Source organism: Rutilus rutilus, assembly GCF_951802725.1.
Source record: "Rutilus rutilus genome assembly, chromosome: 5".
Taxonomy (NCBI): Eukaryota; Metazoa; Chordata; class Actinopteri; order Cypriniformes; family Leuciscidae; genus Rutilus; species Rutilus rutilus.
Window position 1 is genome coordinate 47714193 of NC_140213.1, and position 18758 is coordinate 47732950.

An 18758-nucleotide genomic window follows, 5' to 3' on the forward strand; every position below is an offset into this window, starting at 1 on the left:
TCCTTTTTTTATTGTCTGTGTGTGAAGGGGTTGTAATCTCACATTAAAATGATCCACTTTGCGGGTTTTGCTATTACCTCTGAAAGCAAGTATTCTTATTTTTATGTGAAGGTCCCGGGTCGGATTTACCGCCAGTGACGTCACCTGCATGCGCGCTCCCGAGCCTCTCGCCTCGTCTAGCCTACTGACTTTGCACTCAACAGCGACGACACTGCAACTTATGACATGGACTTATGACTTATGCAACTTATGACATGCCTGATAACACTAAGAAACGACCTGCGCCCAGCACAACACAGACTCCAACACAAACTCCACATATTGATAAAAAATAAAATAAAAATGTTCTGCTGAAGCTCGTCAGGCCAGACGTGAATCGGATGAACTTCGGGTAAAAAACACGGATCAACATCAGCAGGGCATTTGAATCATGGAGAAACCTTATCTACAAACCTAGAATGTACATTTCCTGAAGAAAATGTGAAGTGGTGCTTGCAGTGGCAAAATTCGGCACGGTTAATAGGGTTCCATACTTATCATGGTACGAGCATGGAGCATTAGTTCAACGTCAAGCTGATAAAAGTAGCCTCTTATTGTAACGTTGCAGTGGGAGTTTACCTGAGTTTCCAGCATGTTGTGGTGATGCTTTGTGTGTTGCGTCTCAGTCTGGCCGGTACCCACAGTGCTCGCTCATAAATTCGAGCACGCGCTTGTAAACTTATTGGTTGCAATCTGAAACATCACCGCTAGAGGCTGCTGAAAACTACATACAGCTCCTTTAAGGGCTTTTGCACCTGCGTAGTTATGGGGAATAAAGAATAAATGAAGAGTTCAGGTGCAAAAGCCTCTAAGTGCCATCTGAAATTTTCTTCTAGAATGATAATTTTTATTCAAGCATATATATTTAAGTTCAGTAATTTCACTTAAATGACAATTAATAGGTAATTTTCATTGCCATTTAAGTGAAATTATTGAATTTAAATATACAAGCTTGATAAAAATGATCATTCTAGAAGAAAATTTCAGATGGCACTTAGAGGCTTTTGCACCTGAACTCTTAAAATATCCCCCTGGGGTAATTTTCCTGTTTGCATGCACACCACCAGTTGGAACTCAGTGATGTAAGCTTGCAGTAAGTATATCTAAACTGTGTTTACACATCTTTTAAAAATATTCAGTATCTGCGTTTCTCATGTATTCAGCCAGTCAGTGTACACTTACGTCACTATAGTACCCATAGTGCTGGTTTAGACCCTACTCTGTAGTAGGAGCTAATTTAGTTCCCCTTTAAAGGAGTTCCTATAACTAAAATTCCTAGTTCCTGCAATGCAAACACACCAAAAAGCAAGTACTTCTGCCAATCCACCTTTTTCCTGAATTGTAACTTTCTTAAATCTTTTTCTAGTCAAATTAGCGTACTTTCCAAGCTGATAATGTAACATTAAACCCTATTAAATTAGTTTAAAAAAAAAAAGCACATGGCTCCATGGCGCCATCATTTTACAATGTTGCAATGACCGTCTTTTGTCAGCACCTCACCCGTCAAAGTTTAATGAGTGTGTAAATGACACCAAGCTGCCGAAGTTAGCTTCATTGAAAACGAAAACGGCGTGTATTTCTGAGCCCCAAAAAGTGACAATTTAAACATGCTGTAAAAAATGATCTGTTGGGTATTTTGAGCTAAAACTTCTCATACACACTCTGGGGACATCAGAGACTTATTTTACATCTTGTGATAAGGGTCATAATAGGTGCCCTTTAAGATGTTTTGTGAATACGGCCCCAGATCTCTCTTATTGAAAATGTATGGCTCATCATGAAAAGGAGATTCAGAGAACAACAACCATGGACGGTTTAGTAGCTGAAGTCTTGTAACAAGCGAGATTAGACAAAAATTCCACTTGCAAAACTCTAATTCCCAAACAGTTAAAAAGTTTATTTAAAAGGAAAGATGATGTTACACAGTGGTAAACATGCCTCAGTCCCAACTCTTTTAGCGTGTGATGCAGCCGTCACATTTTTTATTTATTTCAAAACACAATTAAGTTGGTCAGTAAAACAAGGTCAGTTAAATAAAGGTTAAAGAAAGACTGTTGATTTTATTGGTGCATTTTACAAAATGTACCAACGTCTCTGGAAATGTGTTTGTAAATTCTCCCTCTTCTGTTCATCATTTTAGGCTGCGTAAGTGTGGTCTAACAGAGGAAAGCTGTTCAGCTCTCGCTACAGTCCTGAGATCAAACTCCAGTCTGAAAGAGCTTGACATCAGCAACAATAATCTGCAGGATTCAGGAGTGAAGAAACTCCAGAACGGATTAGAAAATACAAACTGCACACTGGAGAAACTCAGGTACAAACTATTGTTTGATTGCACTTAACTTGAATGTTTTTTTTCATAGTACAATTTATGTTTTAACAGCAGTGTTGGGGAAGCTACTCTGAATCTGTAGTTTGACAAGCTACAAGCTACTCAAAAGTTAAAGTAAAGTTACATTCAAGCTTGTAGCTACTCTACAAGTTTCTGTTAAAAAGTAGCTAGCTACATTGAACCTTCTTTTTTTTACAATGACATTGTTACAAATAACTGAATATTTGTTAATGAATAATGTTATTAGTAAAATATTTGGGGGGTTTAAAACAACATGTTGTAATGCAATTATGGTTTCAATGAGTAGGGTGAATTCAGGTTGACTGGGACAATTTTTCCCAGTCATTTGAATGGCAAAAAGTGTCCCAATCGTTTGATCTCAAACTTACTGTCAAAGTGCAAAATGTTACAAATGTAACATCAATACAAGAACAAAATGTATGCAAACTCAAACTGGATACACAGGAGTAATCAAAAATGCAGGTTAAACTCACAGCACATGCGGTAGGCTATTTACTGTGAAAAGAGCCGCTCTGAGACGCAAATCATGAGCTGCTCGCGCTTTGCTTGAAATCCCACCGCAACCTAGCCTGGCTAACGTCAGACCAAGTCTCATTGAGCGTGAATAGAATCGCGCTGCGAGCAAGGCAGTATGGGGAAACCCAGGCTAACCGCAACCATCCTTTGCCAAGTAATAAGCGCACTACTATATTGCAATTTTATTTCAGTTCGATTAGTGATCTTTTAGGTTCATTACAAAACTAACAGGACAGATTAATCTATGGTGGTTCATTATTGTAATTAAAATAGAAATACACATTTGATATAGAGTGCAATAAAGCAGGATAAGTAGTACATTAAAAAAACTATTATTCACCTTCCATATGTGCTTTAAGTCTTTAATGTAGACTGCATTTTAATCTTTGGTTTGCATAAATTACAGCCGATTCACATGAAATATCCATTCCTGTACATCTTTTTTATAATCATCAGACAATCTCTTGTTTGACTGTAAAGTCGCAAAATGCATGACGTAACAACAGATGGTGGTAATGAACAAATGTAGTTTATCTAGTAAGAAGACTCTGCTGCTTCAGTGCATTACAGGCTCATGATTCATCAGAATGCAAAATGGTGTGTAGCTTTCAGTCGCGCTACACAGCTACGAAAAAATATCTAGCTACTGGAAAAGCTACAATGTTTTAAAGTAGCTGAGCTACTGTCCAGATACAAAAAAATGTAGTTATGTTAGTGGTATCATTACTTGTACTGTAGCTAGCTACTCCCCAACACTGTTAAACAGTATGAAATATGTTTAATTATATTAATCATAAAATAATAACTTGATGAATTTTATAAATTCCCTTTTTTTCTAGACTTTCAGACTGCAGTATCAGAGAAGAAGGTTATAAAGCTCTGGCTTCAGCTCTGAGATCAAACCCTTCACACCTGATAGAGCTGGATCTCAGAGGAAATGATCCTGGACAATCAGGAGTGAAGGAGCTCAGTGATTTACTACAGGATCAGAAGTGTTCACTGAAAACACTGAGGTGAGATGTGATGAAATAACACAAAATAAATATGCATGCTAAATATTAATAGAAAATATGTGTAATACAATAAGCTCCACAAGTCTTGTAGTGGGGGTTACTGAGTTTTGTTTAGATACATTTGCAACCCTCTACACTCACCTTGGCAACAGAATCGCCATTGGCTAGTACATTTTTTTGTTTACTCACCAGACTGATAATATAAAAAAAAAAATATATATATATATATCTGATTCCATCAATATCTGCTTGTCTTTGTAAAATGCCACAGCTTTTTAAATATCTGAACGTACACTCTTAACATCAGTCAATCAAGCATTATATAATGATAATCAAGCAATATTTAATGATAGAACTTTAGTAATTAGAACTAAAACTTGGTATGCATACATATTTGTCATTTTAACTGAAATTAGGGCTGGTGGTGCTCATGTGGACAATCCTTATGCTGGCTGCGCATCCATTGAGCTGAATTGAAATAATACAGACGGAGAGCGAAACTCTCAAGCGCTCAGATATATTTTCAATTGCTGAACACTCTGACTATTCCAAACTCATACTTTGCCTCTAACACACACACTGGCGAGTAAATTGAGTTGATTAGCCAATGTGTCGTGATAGACATTATTTAGTGCCCAGAGTAAAAATTTACTCTCATTGTAGAGGGTTGAATTGTACTGATGGTATTCAGTAGTATGGTATTAAATGTTTCTGAAACTGTAGTTTAATGCCATCAAGCCCAGGTTCACTGCATCACTGTATCTCTCTACAGCAGTTCTGTGAGTCTCCAGATGTTCACAAACATGCAGTTTCACAAGCCAGTTTTCTCTGTGCTGATGTTTCTCACATATTGCTTAAAGCCATAAAGACATTTAAATTTCATCTTCCCTTCTGCAGGTTTTTGAGAAGTCCTGCTGCAGAGGAAGCCTGTAAATATTTGACAGAACTTGTGGGTAAAAACCCGTTACTCCAGAGAGAGCTGAATCTGAGTGGACGTGACCTAGGAGACACACGAGTGTATCAGATCGCTGCTCTACTGCAGGATAAACACTGTAAACTCAACACACTGATGTAAGTATTTTGTTTTAGTGACATAAAATGTTACATTACATTTAATATTATTTTTACAGTAGTGGATAATACCATTCCCTCATTTGTTTGAGTCAGAGCAGTTTTTCTCTTAGCAGACAATAATGTTATATATTAAAATTAAGTAAACAATTAATAACATACACATTTAGATAAAAATTACTTTCACAGATTGTATATAATTTAAATTAAGTACACATACTGTATATGCTTTAATTCCAAAAGCTTATATTTTATATCTACAGAGTTTTTACTTTAAAGTATGTTGATGTGTGCAAATATTTGGTTGTGGATAGAGACCTGCAATCCCGTGGGATCTCATCCATAAGATATCTAAAAACAAAGAAATTATTATTCATCTATTGCACAAAAGTAACAGGAACAACTCAAATAAAAATAAATTGATTTACAAATGCAAGAAAATGCAGAGTTTTATTTTTACAGCATCGAGCAATGTAGCCTATCACAGACTGTTGATTTCTTTTACGCAGTGACCAATCAGATGTATTTAAGTTAATCCACTCACTGCTCAAAACTCCATAGTTTTTGTTCAGTGCTGGATTTTGTTCACACTCTCATGAGTCCCCTCAATATCACAAACAAATATTTTTTTGTGCAGTCAACTTAACTGATTATAACTAAGTTTTGTGTGATGTCAGCTTTATAGTGATTATAAAGGGAGCGGTTTTTGCATGTATTCTGCCATGCCAAACCATGCACACAGTAGCCTATGATTGCTTTTCTGTTAAATGTGCTATGATGTTGTGGCAAGGCGACATGTAACTTGAAATTATTTAATGGAAATTTCATGGACGTAGTGATCTAAGTATGCGTGGGGAGCCGCAGAAGGTTACATATGTTTTTGTAGGAGCAGGACAGAATCTAGTGGGAGGGGCTGGGAGCGGGACTGAAAAAACTGTCCCGAGGAGGTGTCTAATTGAGAGTTTTGAAACATGACTTTTTTTTTTCTTTTCTTTTTTTTTAAAGCTGCAAAATAATTTAGTGCCTGTTCCAGAACAAAGCAAATTAAATTGTGATGTACCAATTGTTCGGCCACCGATCTTTATCATCTGATATTTATCTTAATCCCTCCCTCTTTTGATTGACAGGATATAATCAGCTCTGATCGTAAGCTGTTAAACAATCAGCTGATGGCTGATAGCATGGAAGATCTCTTTTATCTGGCAATACCAATTATTACAATACCAGTAACTCATTTTTTTCCCATGCCTGGGGCAGTATAAAAATGTAGGGTGCATTTGATTTGACAGAAAATATTAATGGAAACTTAAATGCAGAATGATGTCATCAACATTATTGATCTGATTTGGTGGTAGAGAGAGACTGTAAAAATGTAGCACCCAAATGTTGACATTGACATGGAAGAACCCCTTTCGAAGTTGATCTGAAATTGTGTAAACTTTTTTGCATTTTGAAAAAACATTCCCTAACTCAGTCAGTGGTTCTCAAACTTTTTCGGTCGTGCCCCCCTTTAAACCTTTAAAAAAGATCTGCCGCCTAACCCCCCATGACACCCCCCCCCCCCCCCCCCTTTTATGTGGTGCTTTTATGTGGCGAGCAACTTCTCTGTTGGGCTTGTTCCAACGGTGACAAGTCAACAGTCTGAACTTAGTTGCCGTTCGATGCCTCTTTATAAAGACAGAGCGCTAACTGTTATTCATGCACTTGAACGCCTTTGCAACGGCTGCTTTTTCTTTTCTTTCTGCTGATCTCCCGCGCCCCTGCAGTAGCCTATCCACAGTTTGAGAACCACTGCCATAACTTATTGACATTTCTGAAATTCAAAATGCTGATAAGAGAGAATTACAAATATTTACAAATCTTAGTTTGATCATCAGCTCTGATTCATTGTCTTTTCTCTTTGTGTCTTCAGTCTGCGTAGATGCAGTATTACAGAGAAACAGTGTCACACCCTGACTTCGGCTCTACTTCCAAACCTCTCACACCTGAGAGAGCTGGACCTCAGTGGGAATCAACTAAACAATTCAGGAGCAAAGCACTTATCTGGTGTACTGAGAGATTCACGCTGTGAGCTGGAGAGATTGAGGTGAGGAACATTCACATTCAAGAATCAAACTGCTTAAAATTGCTTGAACACTAAGCTATATACTTGTAAAAAATACCAACTTTAGTATTTAGTGATCTGGTGAAATAAATGACAGGGATGTACATAAACCTTATTTTAACATACAAAAATCGCTTATAATCAAATAAATCAAATAATGAATTTGATTATCGATTAGTCATGTCTGCACACTGTGCACACAAATCATCCGCCTGTCACAGTAGAGAATAACCCGTTTATTTGGATAAAACGCATATGGAAAACTGCAGCTGCTGTGAGAACTTAATTGTATTTTGTAAATATAAACAAATTTTGATTTTGATGAATGCATCACTCCAAAACAGCTGGACAGAGGATATTAGGAAGGTAGTTATGTTTTTTTCAGTGTACATGTTGCAGTGTACTGCCCTGAATGATGATCTCTCTTCCTCTGAATGTCTGTTTTGTTTTGTCTGTTTACGAAGAGGATGTGACTTTACAGAATAAGAGTTATCTTCTTTTCTTCTGTCTTATTTTCTTGCTACATTCTCATAATGCAGGTTAAGAGGCTGTGATATGACAGATGAAGGCTGTTCTGCTGTGACTTCAGCTCTGAACTCAAACCCATCACACCTGAGAGAGCTGGACCTCAGTGGGAATAAACTAGGAGACTCAGGATTTAAAAACCTAGGAGATCTACTGAAGGACCCACAATGCAAACTGGAAAATCTACAGTTAGTATCATTATACTTTACAGCAGTTACAGTGTGGTTAAAGTTTACTGTTTAGTTAAAGACAACAGAGCTTAGGTTACACTGTTTATACTGCAGCATTTCACCTGAACTGCAACTGCATTTCCTATTGGTCACACTTAATTTTAGGTGCCTAACTAACGAGTAATTGCATTCAATTTAATTTGATTCAATTCAATTCAAATGTCAGTGTACTAATTGTGTACGTGTTGTTCTGCAGAAATTTTATGCTATTCACATCTGCTGTTATAACAGTTTCCAGCACACAGTACTAGTGTGACCAGTGTTAAAAATAATCAATGGGAACTATACGGTCACATTTCCAGTTTGTTTAAAGTTTTCATGTCCTGATTTCTGTTTTAGTCTTCTGGTCAGTTTTCTAATTTGGTAATTGGATCTGCTTTCTTTCGTTCCCTGCCTGTTAGTGTCCTAGGTTACTTGTAATTAGTCTTCAGTTCAGGTGTGTTCCCTCGTTAGGGGCCGTTCACATGTCGCGTCTTTTGTGAGCTCAAGTAATGTTTGATGATCATTTTTAGTTTGTTTATGTGGTAAAAACATCAGTCTCTTGTTTCTGCTGTTTCTTTTGTACTAGAGATTCTGTACTCTTCCTTTCTGTAAACTGTGAAGACATGGATTGCTGGAAAATTCTGGAGAACAATAGTGGGGAAAGAGAATAAGATGACATCATAGATCTAAGTCATTGTCTTTGTCTGAGTCTTTGTGTTGTTTTTTAATCTTCAGATTGTGTAAGTGCAGTATTAAAGAGAAGCAGTGTGGCTTCCTGACTTCAGCTCTGAAATCAAACCCATCACACCTGAGAGAGCTGGACCTCAGTGGGAATAAACTAAATCACAGAAGAGTGACGCATTTGTATGAGCTACTGAAGGATTCACGCTGTAAACTGGAGAGACTGAGGTCAGTAGATTCACTTACAGCAAAGAAAATAGTGCTTTGGTGTTTAAATGAAACAGAATGAAAAGTTTTTCTCATTTCTCCCATTGCAGGTTAAGATCCTGTGATATAACAGCTGAAGATTGTTCTGCTGTGACTTCAGCTCTGAAATCAAACCCATCACACCTGAGAGAGCTGGACCTCAGTGGGAATGAACTAGGACGCACTGGAGCTGAAAGACTTAGTGTTCTGCTGGGCGGGTTACAGTGCAAGCTGGAAAATCTACAGTTAGTATCATTATACTTTACAGCAGTTACAGTGTGATTTAAAGTTCACTATTTAGTTATTTTAAGACAACAGGACCAGTCACATTGTTTATAGCACTGTGTCTTTTGGTAGTTCCTTGTCTCATGAAAATAAGGACTGAGCTAATGGACTGATGGTTCAGTATGTCTATCAGTAGAAAGTTTCAGATGCTGAAATCTGACAAACTGCAAAATGAGAACAGACTAAAAACTGATAATAGATTATTCTGATGGAGTTAAATGGTTTTTACAGCACTTATGGTACTTTTTACAAAATCTACTTTTATAAATGGGGCCATGAAATGTATTTTATGAAATGTTTTTAAGAGATCTTATGTTTCTGGATGTTAGCAGTTTTTTATACAAAAAATATTGAATATTGGTACTTAGAATATAAATAAAATAAAAACTCAATTTCAAGTGGCTTTATCTCTTCCAGAAAGCAAGTAAATGTTCACTGTTGTGACTGGAGGAAAGCGTGGATATGGTGTGAAGCTTGCCAAACACACTGCAAACAATAAATGAAGACATTTAAGACTAATCAAATGGAAAAGCAACAAAAACATAAACACAAATCTACATATGGATTGCTTACTTAAAAGACAGTGACAGTACACTGGCTACACATTGTATCATTACATACATTGTAAAAATGTATAACACAGGGTTGGGGGTTCGTACAGTCATGAAAACCTGGAAAGTTTTGGGAAAATAAATAAACCAAGAAAATTTTGGAAAAGTCATGGAAATTTGTTTAAAAATATTTATATAATAGAATATATGTTTAAAGGAATAGTTCACTTTAAAATGAAAATTCTGTCATCATATATTCACCCTCATGTTGTTTCAAACCTGTATGAATTTCTTTCTTCTGCTGAACAGAAAGGAAGATATTTAGAAGAATGTCAGTAACCAGACAGTTTTTGGGTCCCATTGACTTCCATAGTATATTTTTTTCCTACTATGGAAGTCAATGGGACCCAAAAACTGTCTGGTTACTGACATTCTTCTAAATATCTTCCTTTCTGTTCAGCAGAAGAAAGAAATTCATACTCATATTCATATTCTGTTTGAATGACAGAATTTTCATTTTAAAGTGAACTATTCCTTAATTTAAGTGATAATATTGGTTAAACAAATTAGACAATACTTGACGTTCATTCGATTCCATCAGATTTCGTTTAGCAGCGTTGAGCATTATAACCAATCGCACACGTTTCTGTTGAGCTTATGAGTGGTATGGCCAATCAGAGACATTCAGATTAGTCATCGCTGAAATGAAGAGTTCTGTTCAGTGCGCGCGCTCTCTGACTGAATTCTGACTGGAACTTGCTAATTCTCCTAGTCTGGTCCTACCTACCTGGCCACTCTCCATTGACAAGCGTTAACCTCCTTGAAGGCAGATACTCTGTTGAAGTTTAAAACTTTTGGATCTGCCCAGAGCCATTCTGGATCTGCCATAACCAATCGCTAACATTTGGTTGTGACGTAACCTTACAACTCAAACTAGCGCACGACCTCAACGTCATCGTTCTCAGCCACTCCCTCTTTTCGCTGATTGGACCGGTAAAAATTTGACCGGAGAAAACCCATGAATATAGAGCTGGTAAGTCCCGCCCTTCCGTAAAACCCCGCTGGACCTCTAGGTTGAAAAATCGTTAATGCAAGTGAATGGGAGAAAATAATTATTTTCTGGTCCCGTTTGAATTGTGCCATGAATGTGAACATATGTTGTCTGTGAATTTTTAATATAATTTGTCATGTTACGAGTTTGACAGTATATGGTATGATTCTTCGGCTAGCAGTTGTGGAAAAGACATAACGAGAAAGACTACATGTCGCCTATGTGACGTCACCCCATAACACATTTTCCCTCCACTTGTCAAATCACGGTGCTAATGCTGCGATAATCTATGGAGACAGATCGAGATGCCTGTGTGTTTTGTACCCAAATGTCACCATTCAAACCAAATGGGCTGTTTTTTCTTCAGATTCCCGTCTGATGCAGCGAAGAGTTGTAGTCCACAAAGTTCTCTCACACAAAGTCTAACCGTATCAAACTTCTACCCGCTAAATTGTAGCATTCTTTACACGAAAAATTATATAAAAAAATTCACAGACAACATATGTTCACATTCATGGCACAATTCAAACGGGACCAGAAAATAATTATTTTCTCCCATTCACTTGCATTGACAATTTTTCAACCTAGAGGTCCAGCGGGGTTAGCGAAGGGGGCGGGACTTACCAGCTCTATACCGCAAACCCAGACGGAGTACGGGAGTAGGAAAATTCAGATTGAGCGGAAGTACGTAGGAGGGCGGAGCCAGGCTAGAATTCTCCCATAATAAATAACAAAGTGCAGAATCGATGCAAGAGATTCATGTCGCAGTGTCGTCAGCTTTCCTGATTTAATCGGAGTGTTTGTGAGTGCTTAAACTCGGGCTAGACTCAATATACAGCCTCACGATCGCTCCTGCCACTGCATAGCCTATCTAATGTGCTCTTTATTCGCAAAAGTATTATTTTACATGAATCTGGTATGCAAAATATAGCGGTTGGGTGTGTATATTTCGTATCATATGCACGATAAAAAAGTGTGTTTTTAATGCACGTAAAAGGTCATTTATGCATATAAAGAGCACGCAAAATGAAAGCATGAGCTCGTGCTGTAGATGCGCAGTACCAGGAGATTGGGCTTGATTATGTGTAGTCTTCATATCAAGAGCATTAATTAACAGTAATGACCCTGTAATGAGTTCCTGTTAACTTTATAATTTATGAGTAACATTAAACAGTTTGTGTAAATAAACATTCATGCTATTTCAGATGCAGCTTGTTCCACCTTTGCAATGTAAAGATGGCTTTTGTTAAAGCTGCAGTCCGTAACTTTTTTGGGTTAAAAATGATCCAAAATAAATGTTTGAGCAAATATCAAGATGTGCATAGATTATAAAAAATGTGCATAAAAAATTCATCCAGCTCAGGTTTTTATTAAACAAGAAAACGTGCATAAACCATGATGGAAACACATTTACCAAATTAATTCCCTGATGCGCATTTAAAAAAAGTCATGTGACTTTGCACAATGAGATGACATAACTGGACTACCAGTGGACTGATCTCGTTGCACAGCATCTGAAATGCTGTTTTGGACATTCAGAAATACCAAAATCTGTTGTCAAAGTTGTTCGGTATAATTACCTACCAGAACCGTCTTACCTGACTGCATTCCCAAAAAGCATGTAAAAAGAAAAAAAGAAAATAGTCCATTTAATTATATTTCTAATAAATTTGTTGATTCAGTTTTTCAATCAATTTTATATTGAACCTGTCTTAATGTACATTTATAACTCTCAGAAGTTTTGAAGATGATTTAATTATTACCTGAGTTATAACTAGTTTCCTTCTAGTTATACTCCTCTCATGGTTTACGGTTATATAATTAAGTTTCCATGTTTTTGTTGTATTATATTGTACGACACTTACTCATGGTGAATTTACATGTGTTTGAGCCATTGTTGTTTCTCTTTGTCCTCAGTCTGTGTGGATGCAGTATTACAGCGAATCAGTGCTATCTCCTGACTGAAGGAATGTGTTTCAATCTTTCACACCTGAGAGAGCTGGACTTCAGTGGGAATCAAATAGAAAACAAAGGACTGGAGATCTTGTGTGACTTACTGAAGCATTCAAAGTGTAAACTGGAGATACTGAGGTCAGTAACGTTCACATACAAGAATCAAAATGCTTAAAATCACTTCTACATAAAACAATTTAACCAAATCACTTTCACTCAATATCTCATGAAGAGCCTGAGTTTACATTATTTTATGGAAAATCATTTTCCTTAGTGATCTGATGAAAGCAGGGTCTTAAATTGACACCCACCAAGTACCAAGCGCAGGTCAGTTCTGGCCATAGTGGCAGGCCGGTGGCAGGTGATGATTTCATAATCCATTAGCTTTATACTGTATTCAACAGTACTCTGTGGCACAATGACCCTCTGTCAGTCAGTAACTTCACAGTCTTGAAAAATGTACAAGTATGATGAGATGATTTCAGCCACAGAGTAAACAGCAGTGGGTTAATTGCATGACTAAGTTGCCTAGAACACATGCATTAAACCAAACAGAGCTTAAAGTACAATAATGTGTAAATTAATTAGATGATATTAGTAATTAAATATTAGTAGACCAGATGTGAAGCAGGTGTGAAACATTTTCCAGTCCGCTTCTTTATTCTGCAGCACTGAAGAATGCTGGGCTGAGGAGACACCAATTAAATGATAGCCTTGAATAGTTAGTGTAACTTTGATGAGCAAATCAGGCAACTGTGAATTTTCCTGTCAGATTTGATATTGATGTAAAATTCATGTAGGTGAATTTCTCTGCCACTGGAAGCCTCTCATCACATGGTTTCTATTGAGATGACTGATGTTTCCTGAAAAATTTTGAGTTAAAAAAGTTAAACTAATAAAAATTCTTCTGTCTGTTTGTCTCTTTCTAGTCTAAACGACTGTGGCATTACAGATGTTTCTTCTTTAACTCAGTCTTTGACAAACACAAAAGCACTCCAGTTTTTAAAAGAGCTTAAACTGAGTAAAAATTACATCGGATCCTCCAAGCAGAAGCTCATCGACGTGATGAACAGCTCAAGCTGTAACCTGAGGTGAGTAAACATCCTTTAGTTGCAGTAACACTAACAAACATAGGAATGCTAATTTAGATGTATTATATTTAAAAAACAAATACAGGGTTTTATTGGCACTAAAAATATTTTGGCTTTCACCAAAATAATGTTTGTCCCGCCAAAGCTTTATTTGGTCATCTAAAGTGATATCTGAAATAACTGATGCACTTGTGACAATGACATGGAGCATTTTATTACTCTTAAGTAATGTAGGTACTTAAAGTAATTAAAACAGTGTGAATAAAAATGCCTTATTTCGTTGATCAAATATCTAACTTCACATTCTTTCCGTTTGTATCAAATGCCCTTTCAAAGAAACACTCCAGTGATCTTAGTGGATTATCGCTCCTCTGGCAACAGGTGCATAAGGGCTAGCATGTTATCTTAGCATACCGTAAAAACACAATTTATCACATTAATATCATGTTTCTTTCAATATAACATCAATCAAATGTTTAAAATAACTCCCTTCTGTGATCTGATGTGGCATCTTATTACAGAATGATGGGAAAAAATGCATTCATTTATAGTATTTTATAAAGTAATAAAGTCTATACTGTCTTTTTCTGTGTCCTCATAAACCAAATGGCTTAAAAAACACTAAACTGTTTTTTAAGGCAAATTTGGAGTATCTAACTCAATCACCACCTGTCCAAAGTTGGACTCACGTTTATGCTAATAACAAAATAATTTTTTTAAATTATTTCCATCATGAAAATGTTTCCTAAATGTAAAACCTACTTTTTCTAACTCCTCCTGGGCCGTTGCTCCGATTTTCACGAAAATTAATCTGATCATCTGCAGACTATGCCGACAAAAAGAGAACTTGCAAAGAATTTTACGGAGCGCTTGCGAAAATAGACATAAGGCTGTATCTCCACAAGCTTTATCGTATTCAGACCAAACTTGGTACGTCATCACAAGCATGACCTGAGGTTACATGCTGCGTTTCGGCACAGCGCCACCTACTGGTGCAGAGATGCGTGCAGATTATACACTTCTGAACGGTTTGCCTAAAAATCATATTCATATTCACGGCATGATTTACAAGTCAGATCGTGATTTAGCACAATATCTTCGAAACCGTTAGTCTGATCAAGATGAAACCACCGTAGGATCTTTGTGCATGGCCCTGATAATTGCTGCTTGCAGCTTTACTTTTTGTTTTTTAGAAATCCCAAAAAATGCAGCAAGTTTTGTGTGATGGGAAGGGTTAGTGTAGGGGATAGAATATACGGTTTGTACTGTTTGTACTGTGTTTGAGCATGTGTGTGTGTGTGTGTGCGTGGATGACCGTGTTCATCAGCCACCACAGAAGATCATTTTTGACCTAGGAAAACCCCTGAAATATTGTTTAGAAATGTTTGTATTAAGTTTAGCTTAGGTGAAAGTGTGTATGCCAAATGATGTAAAATCAGAAACTAATCTGTTTACAGGAATGTAATGTTAGTTTCAGTCTATTACACTTTGTACTTAATTGAAATATAATAATTAATTTGCAACTTGTTCCACTCAACACTGATTATTTTCTCTTCTAATTCCTCCTCACAGCCTCGTAGAGGAAGAAGGCGGCGTTCTCTGGAAAACTGGTGTAAACCTCATCAGTGGCATTAGTAGCATTGGTGGATGGTGGTTTACTTCATCCCCGGATGAACCTGTGAAATAAACAGCTCAAGAAAAGCCATCATCAGATGAAGGATCCTCAGAAGGTTCATGCTATAATACTGTAATAAATGAATACTGTGTGTGTATGATGGTAATTTTAGCGAGATGTGGCTAAAAAAGCAATTCATAAATAGTAACACTGCAAAACCCACAGCTATTACAAATTCAAGCTTTTCATACCTGTATTATATAGCACATTTAAACAGCTTTAAATAGCATTGCTTTAACAAATGTACAGTTAATTATACTAGCTCTGTATTTTAAAAATGATCAGGCTTAGAAATTAAATAATGCAGCATTAATAGAAACATACATACACATTGTGAGTTATGTTGACTGGTTATTTGACGATTTAGTGTTCATACAAGATGTTTTGCTTTTTTACAGATGAAATGGAGGAGGGAGATGAGCCTGATCTCAGCTCAGAGGAGAATAAGACTGATCTCAGATCAGAGATGGATAAGCATGATTATGGGTCTTCAGTATAAGACCTACATCATAATGATGTTGGGATTAAACTCCTCAATAATGAAGCAATTAAAACATTTCTTATTATAATTATCAAATTTAGCAATTAAATATGTTAAATGATATAAACAGTCTAAAATTAAAATTACATCATTGTGTGATACATATGCAAAGATTTTAATGTCAGATCTGTCATATGTATCTTTATATTACTTATTTAACTTTGATCAGTTTTTTATTTTATTTTGCTTACATTTTATATACAGAATATTTATTTTTGATACATTTGTATTTGAATGAAACTCTTGTCTCTCTGCTTTGACTGACATACGGATAATGCCTGTTATCACACACCAGCCCAGACTAAGATTTAATATTGACAGCATTCATGTACCCATAATCCACCACATGTTGTAGCTTTCGCATTCCCCAGTCTAGATACTCTGTCCAATGCTTTTTGATCAGCATTTATCATTTTCTCATTTTCCATTGTATTGTATATTTACACAATATGTTAGCATAATAAAATACAAGTAAAAACTTGTTTATTTTGAAAAGTTAATTAGTTCAGTTCTCTTAATTGTAGTGTAACTGGTATTAAGATGCAACAGCAGATGCAGAGAGATTATGCCATTTCTCGAGCTCACCACTAGAGGTCAACACAATATCATGTGAAGAATACGTTTCATATAATAATAAATCAATAGTAGCCTACAAATAGAATTTATTTATTTTTTTGATAGTAAACATTTACCAACAAGTATTAGAGAAATGTTCTACTTTCCTTTATGAAAGACATAAATGAACTAATTGTGATATATTTTGTATAGGGAAAGTACAATTAAGACTTAAAGACTAAAGATTTCAATCAATCAAAGAAAATTTTACTTTAAATAAATGTATTCAAGAGCAGAAGTCAGCTCAACCCTTTATGGCAAAAGAGATTAGCCTACATTTGCAAACACACAACTCAAAAGTTTCTTACAGCAAGTCTGTCTTTTCCCAAAACAGAAGAGACTCAAAAAGACTTTAACACAAGTAGAAGTTTGAACAATATTTTTATTTCTTCTTTTTCATCATTCTTGGTAAATATGAATTAACTTTTGTTATAAGCTTATTGTAATGTGTGACCGTGCAGCAAGGAGCTTACATCATTTCTAGTAGGAGTAAGAGAGTCAAAAGTCACTCACTACTATTACTCCATAAAAATACATTTAAATAAAAATGATACAAAATACAATAATAATCCTAATAAAGCATAATTATTTGAATATTATTGGGTCTTGAAGATGAACTCAGTGTTTCATTGTCTTGTTGCATATTCATATAGAAGTCACAGGTTTTATTGCTCAATGTTTTATTGGCTCATGTTCGGTGAGGACACAGAATAGCATTTGAACGTGCTGGATCTGACGACGAATACTGAGATATCAAACATTTTGTTTCTGTATGACTGAGTTAAGAAGATAACATTCCCACATGGAGGGCAGCGATACGGCTTCTCTCAATTGTGGATTCTCATGTTTTTTCAGAGATTCTGACCAACTGAATCTCGTCACACTGTACACACTTGTAAACATTGTAAAACTCAGCATCTCAAACAAAAGTCTTCCCACAATCAAAGCACAGATGATCCTTCACACTGCTGTGTCTTTTCTGGTGTAATTTTAAAGTACTTTTATAGCTAAAACTCTTTCCACACAAAGAACACATGAGTCTTCTCTTTTGTATGAACTTTCAGGAGTTCTGCAGAATGCATCTGTCCTAAAATGTGTTTTACCGCAGCAATCACAGTAAACGGTCTTTCTCCAGAATGAGAATGGAGATGTCATTTAAAACTGCATGTCTTTCTGAAACTCTTTCCACACTGATCACATGTGCACGGCTTCTCTCTAGTGATAATGTAGGGATTCACTCGTTATACATAAATCAGGCAACAGTTCATGTTTTACTTGCATATACGATTCAGTTTTAATCCAAATAACCCTTTGCTGAGTGAACGATCAGCAATCAAGATGATTCAAAAGAAGTGCTCTCTCTCTCTCTCTCTCTCTCTAATACTACTACTACTACTACTAATAATAATAATAAGCAGCTACATGCCTCGTTTTACTTTCTTTGCCATTGACATCCAACTGAACTACAAACATTCCACTGACGTCTGTGATAAAGGGATGCGCTCGACCAGCTCGCGCGTCTGTGCCGCGGCGCGCTCAATTCACTGCGCGTTTTTCTCTTATCAGCTCTCGCACCACAGATATGTGTTATATATTTAGTTTAATATTCCACTAATAAGATGCATTTACTTCATAGACAGCCTTGTTTTGTATCCCCATTATACCCTCTGCTGTCAGTGTTTCTATGTAGGCTACACAACTTAAAACTTAACTTAATAAAAACATTTGTATTCTGTATTTCAGCTGATAAAAAAGTACTTTGTTCTTTAGTCCCTTCCAGAAAACACCATTACATCACAGTGTAACATAACGTCTTTATTTTACATGTCATTTAAATTCAACATCACTGAGGCCAAAGGCAGCGGCATCATGCAGATAACTCTTTTTTTAAACAGTTCTGACCAAGTCCAACTAAAATCCAATAAAATAAATAATGAACAAATAAAATTGGCAGTTTTATAGGCCTATGGGTTTTTTTTTTACTTTCCTGATGATGCTGGGCTAAAGAAATTATTCTCAATTCCAACACAGTCCTGATGGTGTCATCTGCAGCATTTTTCATATTGAATCTGAAATAATGCAGTGTGACAACATGCCCCGCCTGCACAACTGGGATTTAAACCCGGCGAGTGTCTTCTGCTAGTTAGCGAAGCATTAAAGAACCATATCAACTGTTAAATAACATATTGGAGATTAAAATATATAGGATTTGTCTAATTTAAAATAAACACCAAAAATA

The 18758-nt window shown here is 36.3% G+C and overlaps 1 protein-coding gene across 2 annotated transcripts in view; it reads left to right on the forward strand.

Annotated features, from left to right (window-relative positions):
• The window catches only part of LOC311290790 (uncharacterized protein), a 155643-nt gene extending 139252 nt beyond the window's left edge, over positions 1-16391 (forward strand). For both annotated transcript variants that reach the window (XM_084409498.1, XM_084409499.1), the window contains 11 exons: positions 2180-2350; positions 3745-3918; positions 4816-4989; positions 6902-7075; positions 7633-7806; positions 8566-8739; positions 8829-9002; positions 12562-12735; positions 13527-13688; positions 15261-15418; positions 15762-16391. In XM_084409498.1, the coding sequence (XP_084265624.1) occupies positions 2180-2350; positions 3745-3918; positions 4816-4989; positions 6902-7075; positions 7633-7806; positions 8566-8739; positions 8829-9002; positions 12562-12735; positions 13527-13688; positions 15261-15375 (1666 nt within the window). In that variant the 3' untranslated portion in view covers positions 15376-15418; positions 15762-16391. The remainder of the gene's footprint in view (positions 1-2179; positions 2351-3744; positions 3919-4815; positions 4990-6901; positions 7076-7632; positions 7807-8565; positions 8740-8828; positions 9003-12561; positions 12736-13526; positions 13689-15260; positions 15419-15761) is intronic.
• The last annotated feature ends 2367 nt before the right edge of the window (positions 16392-18758 follow it).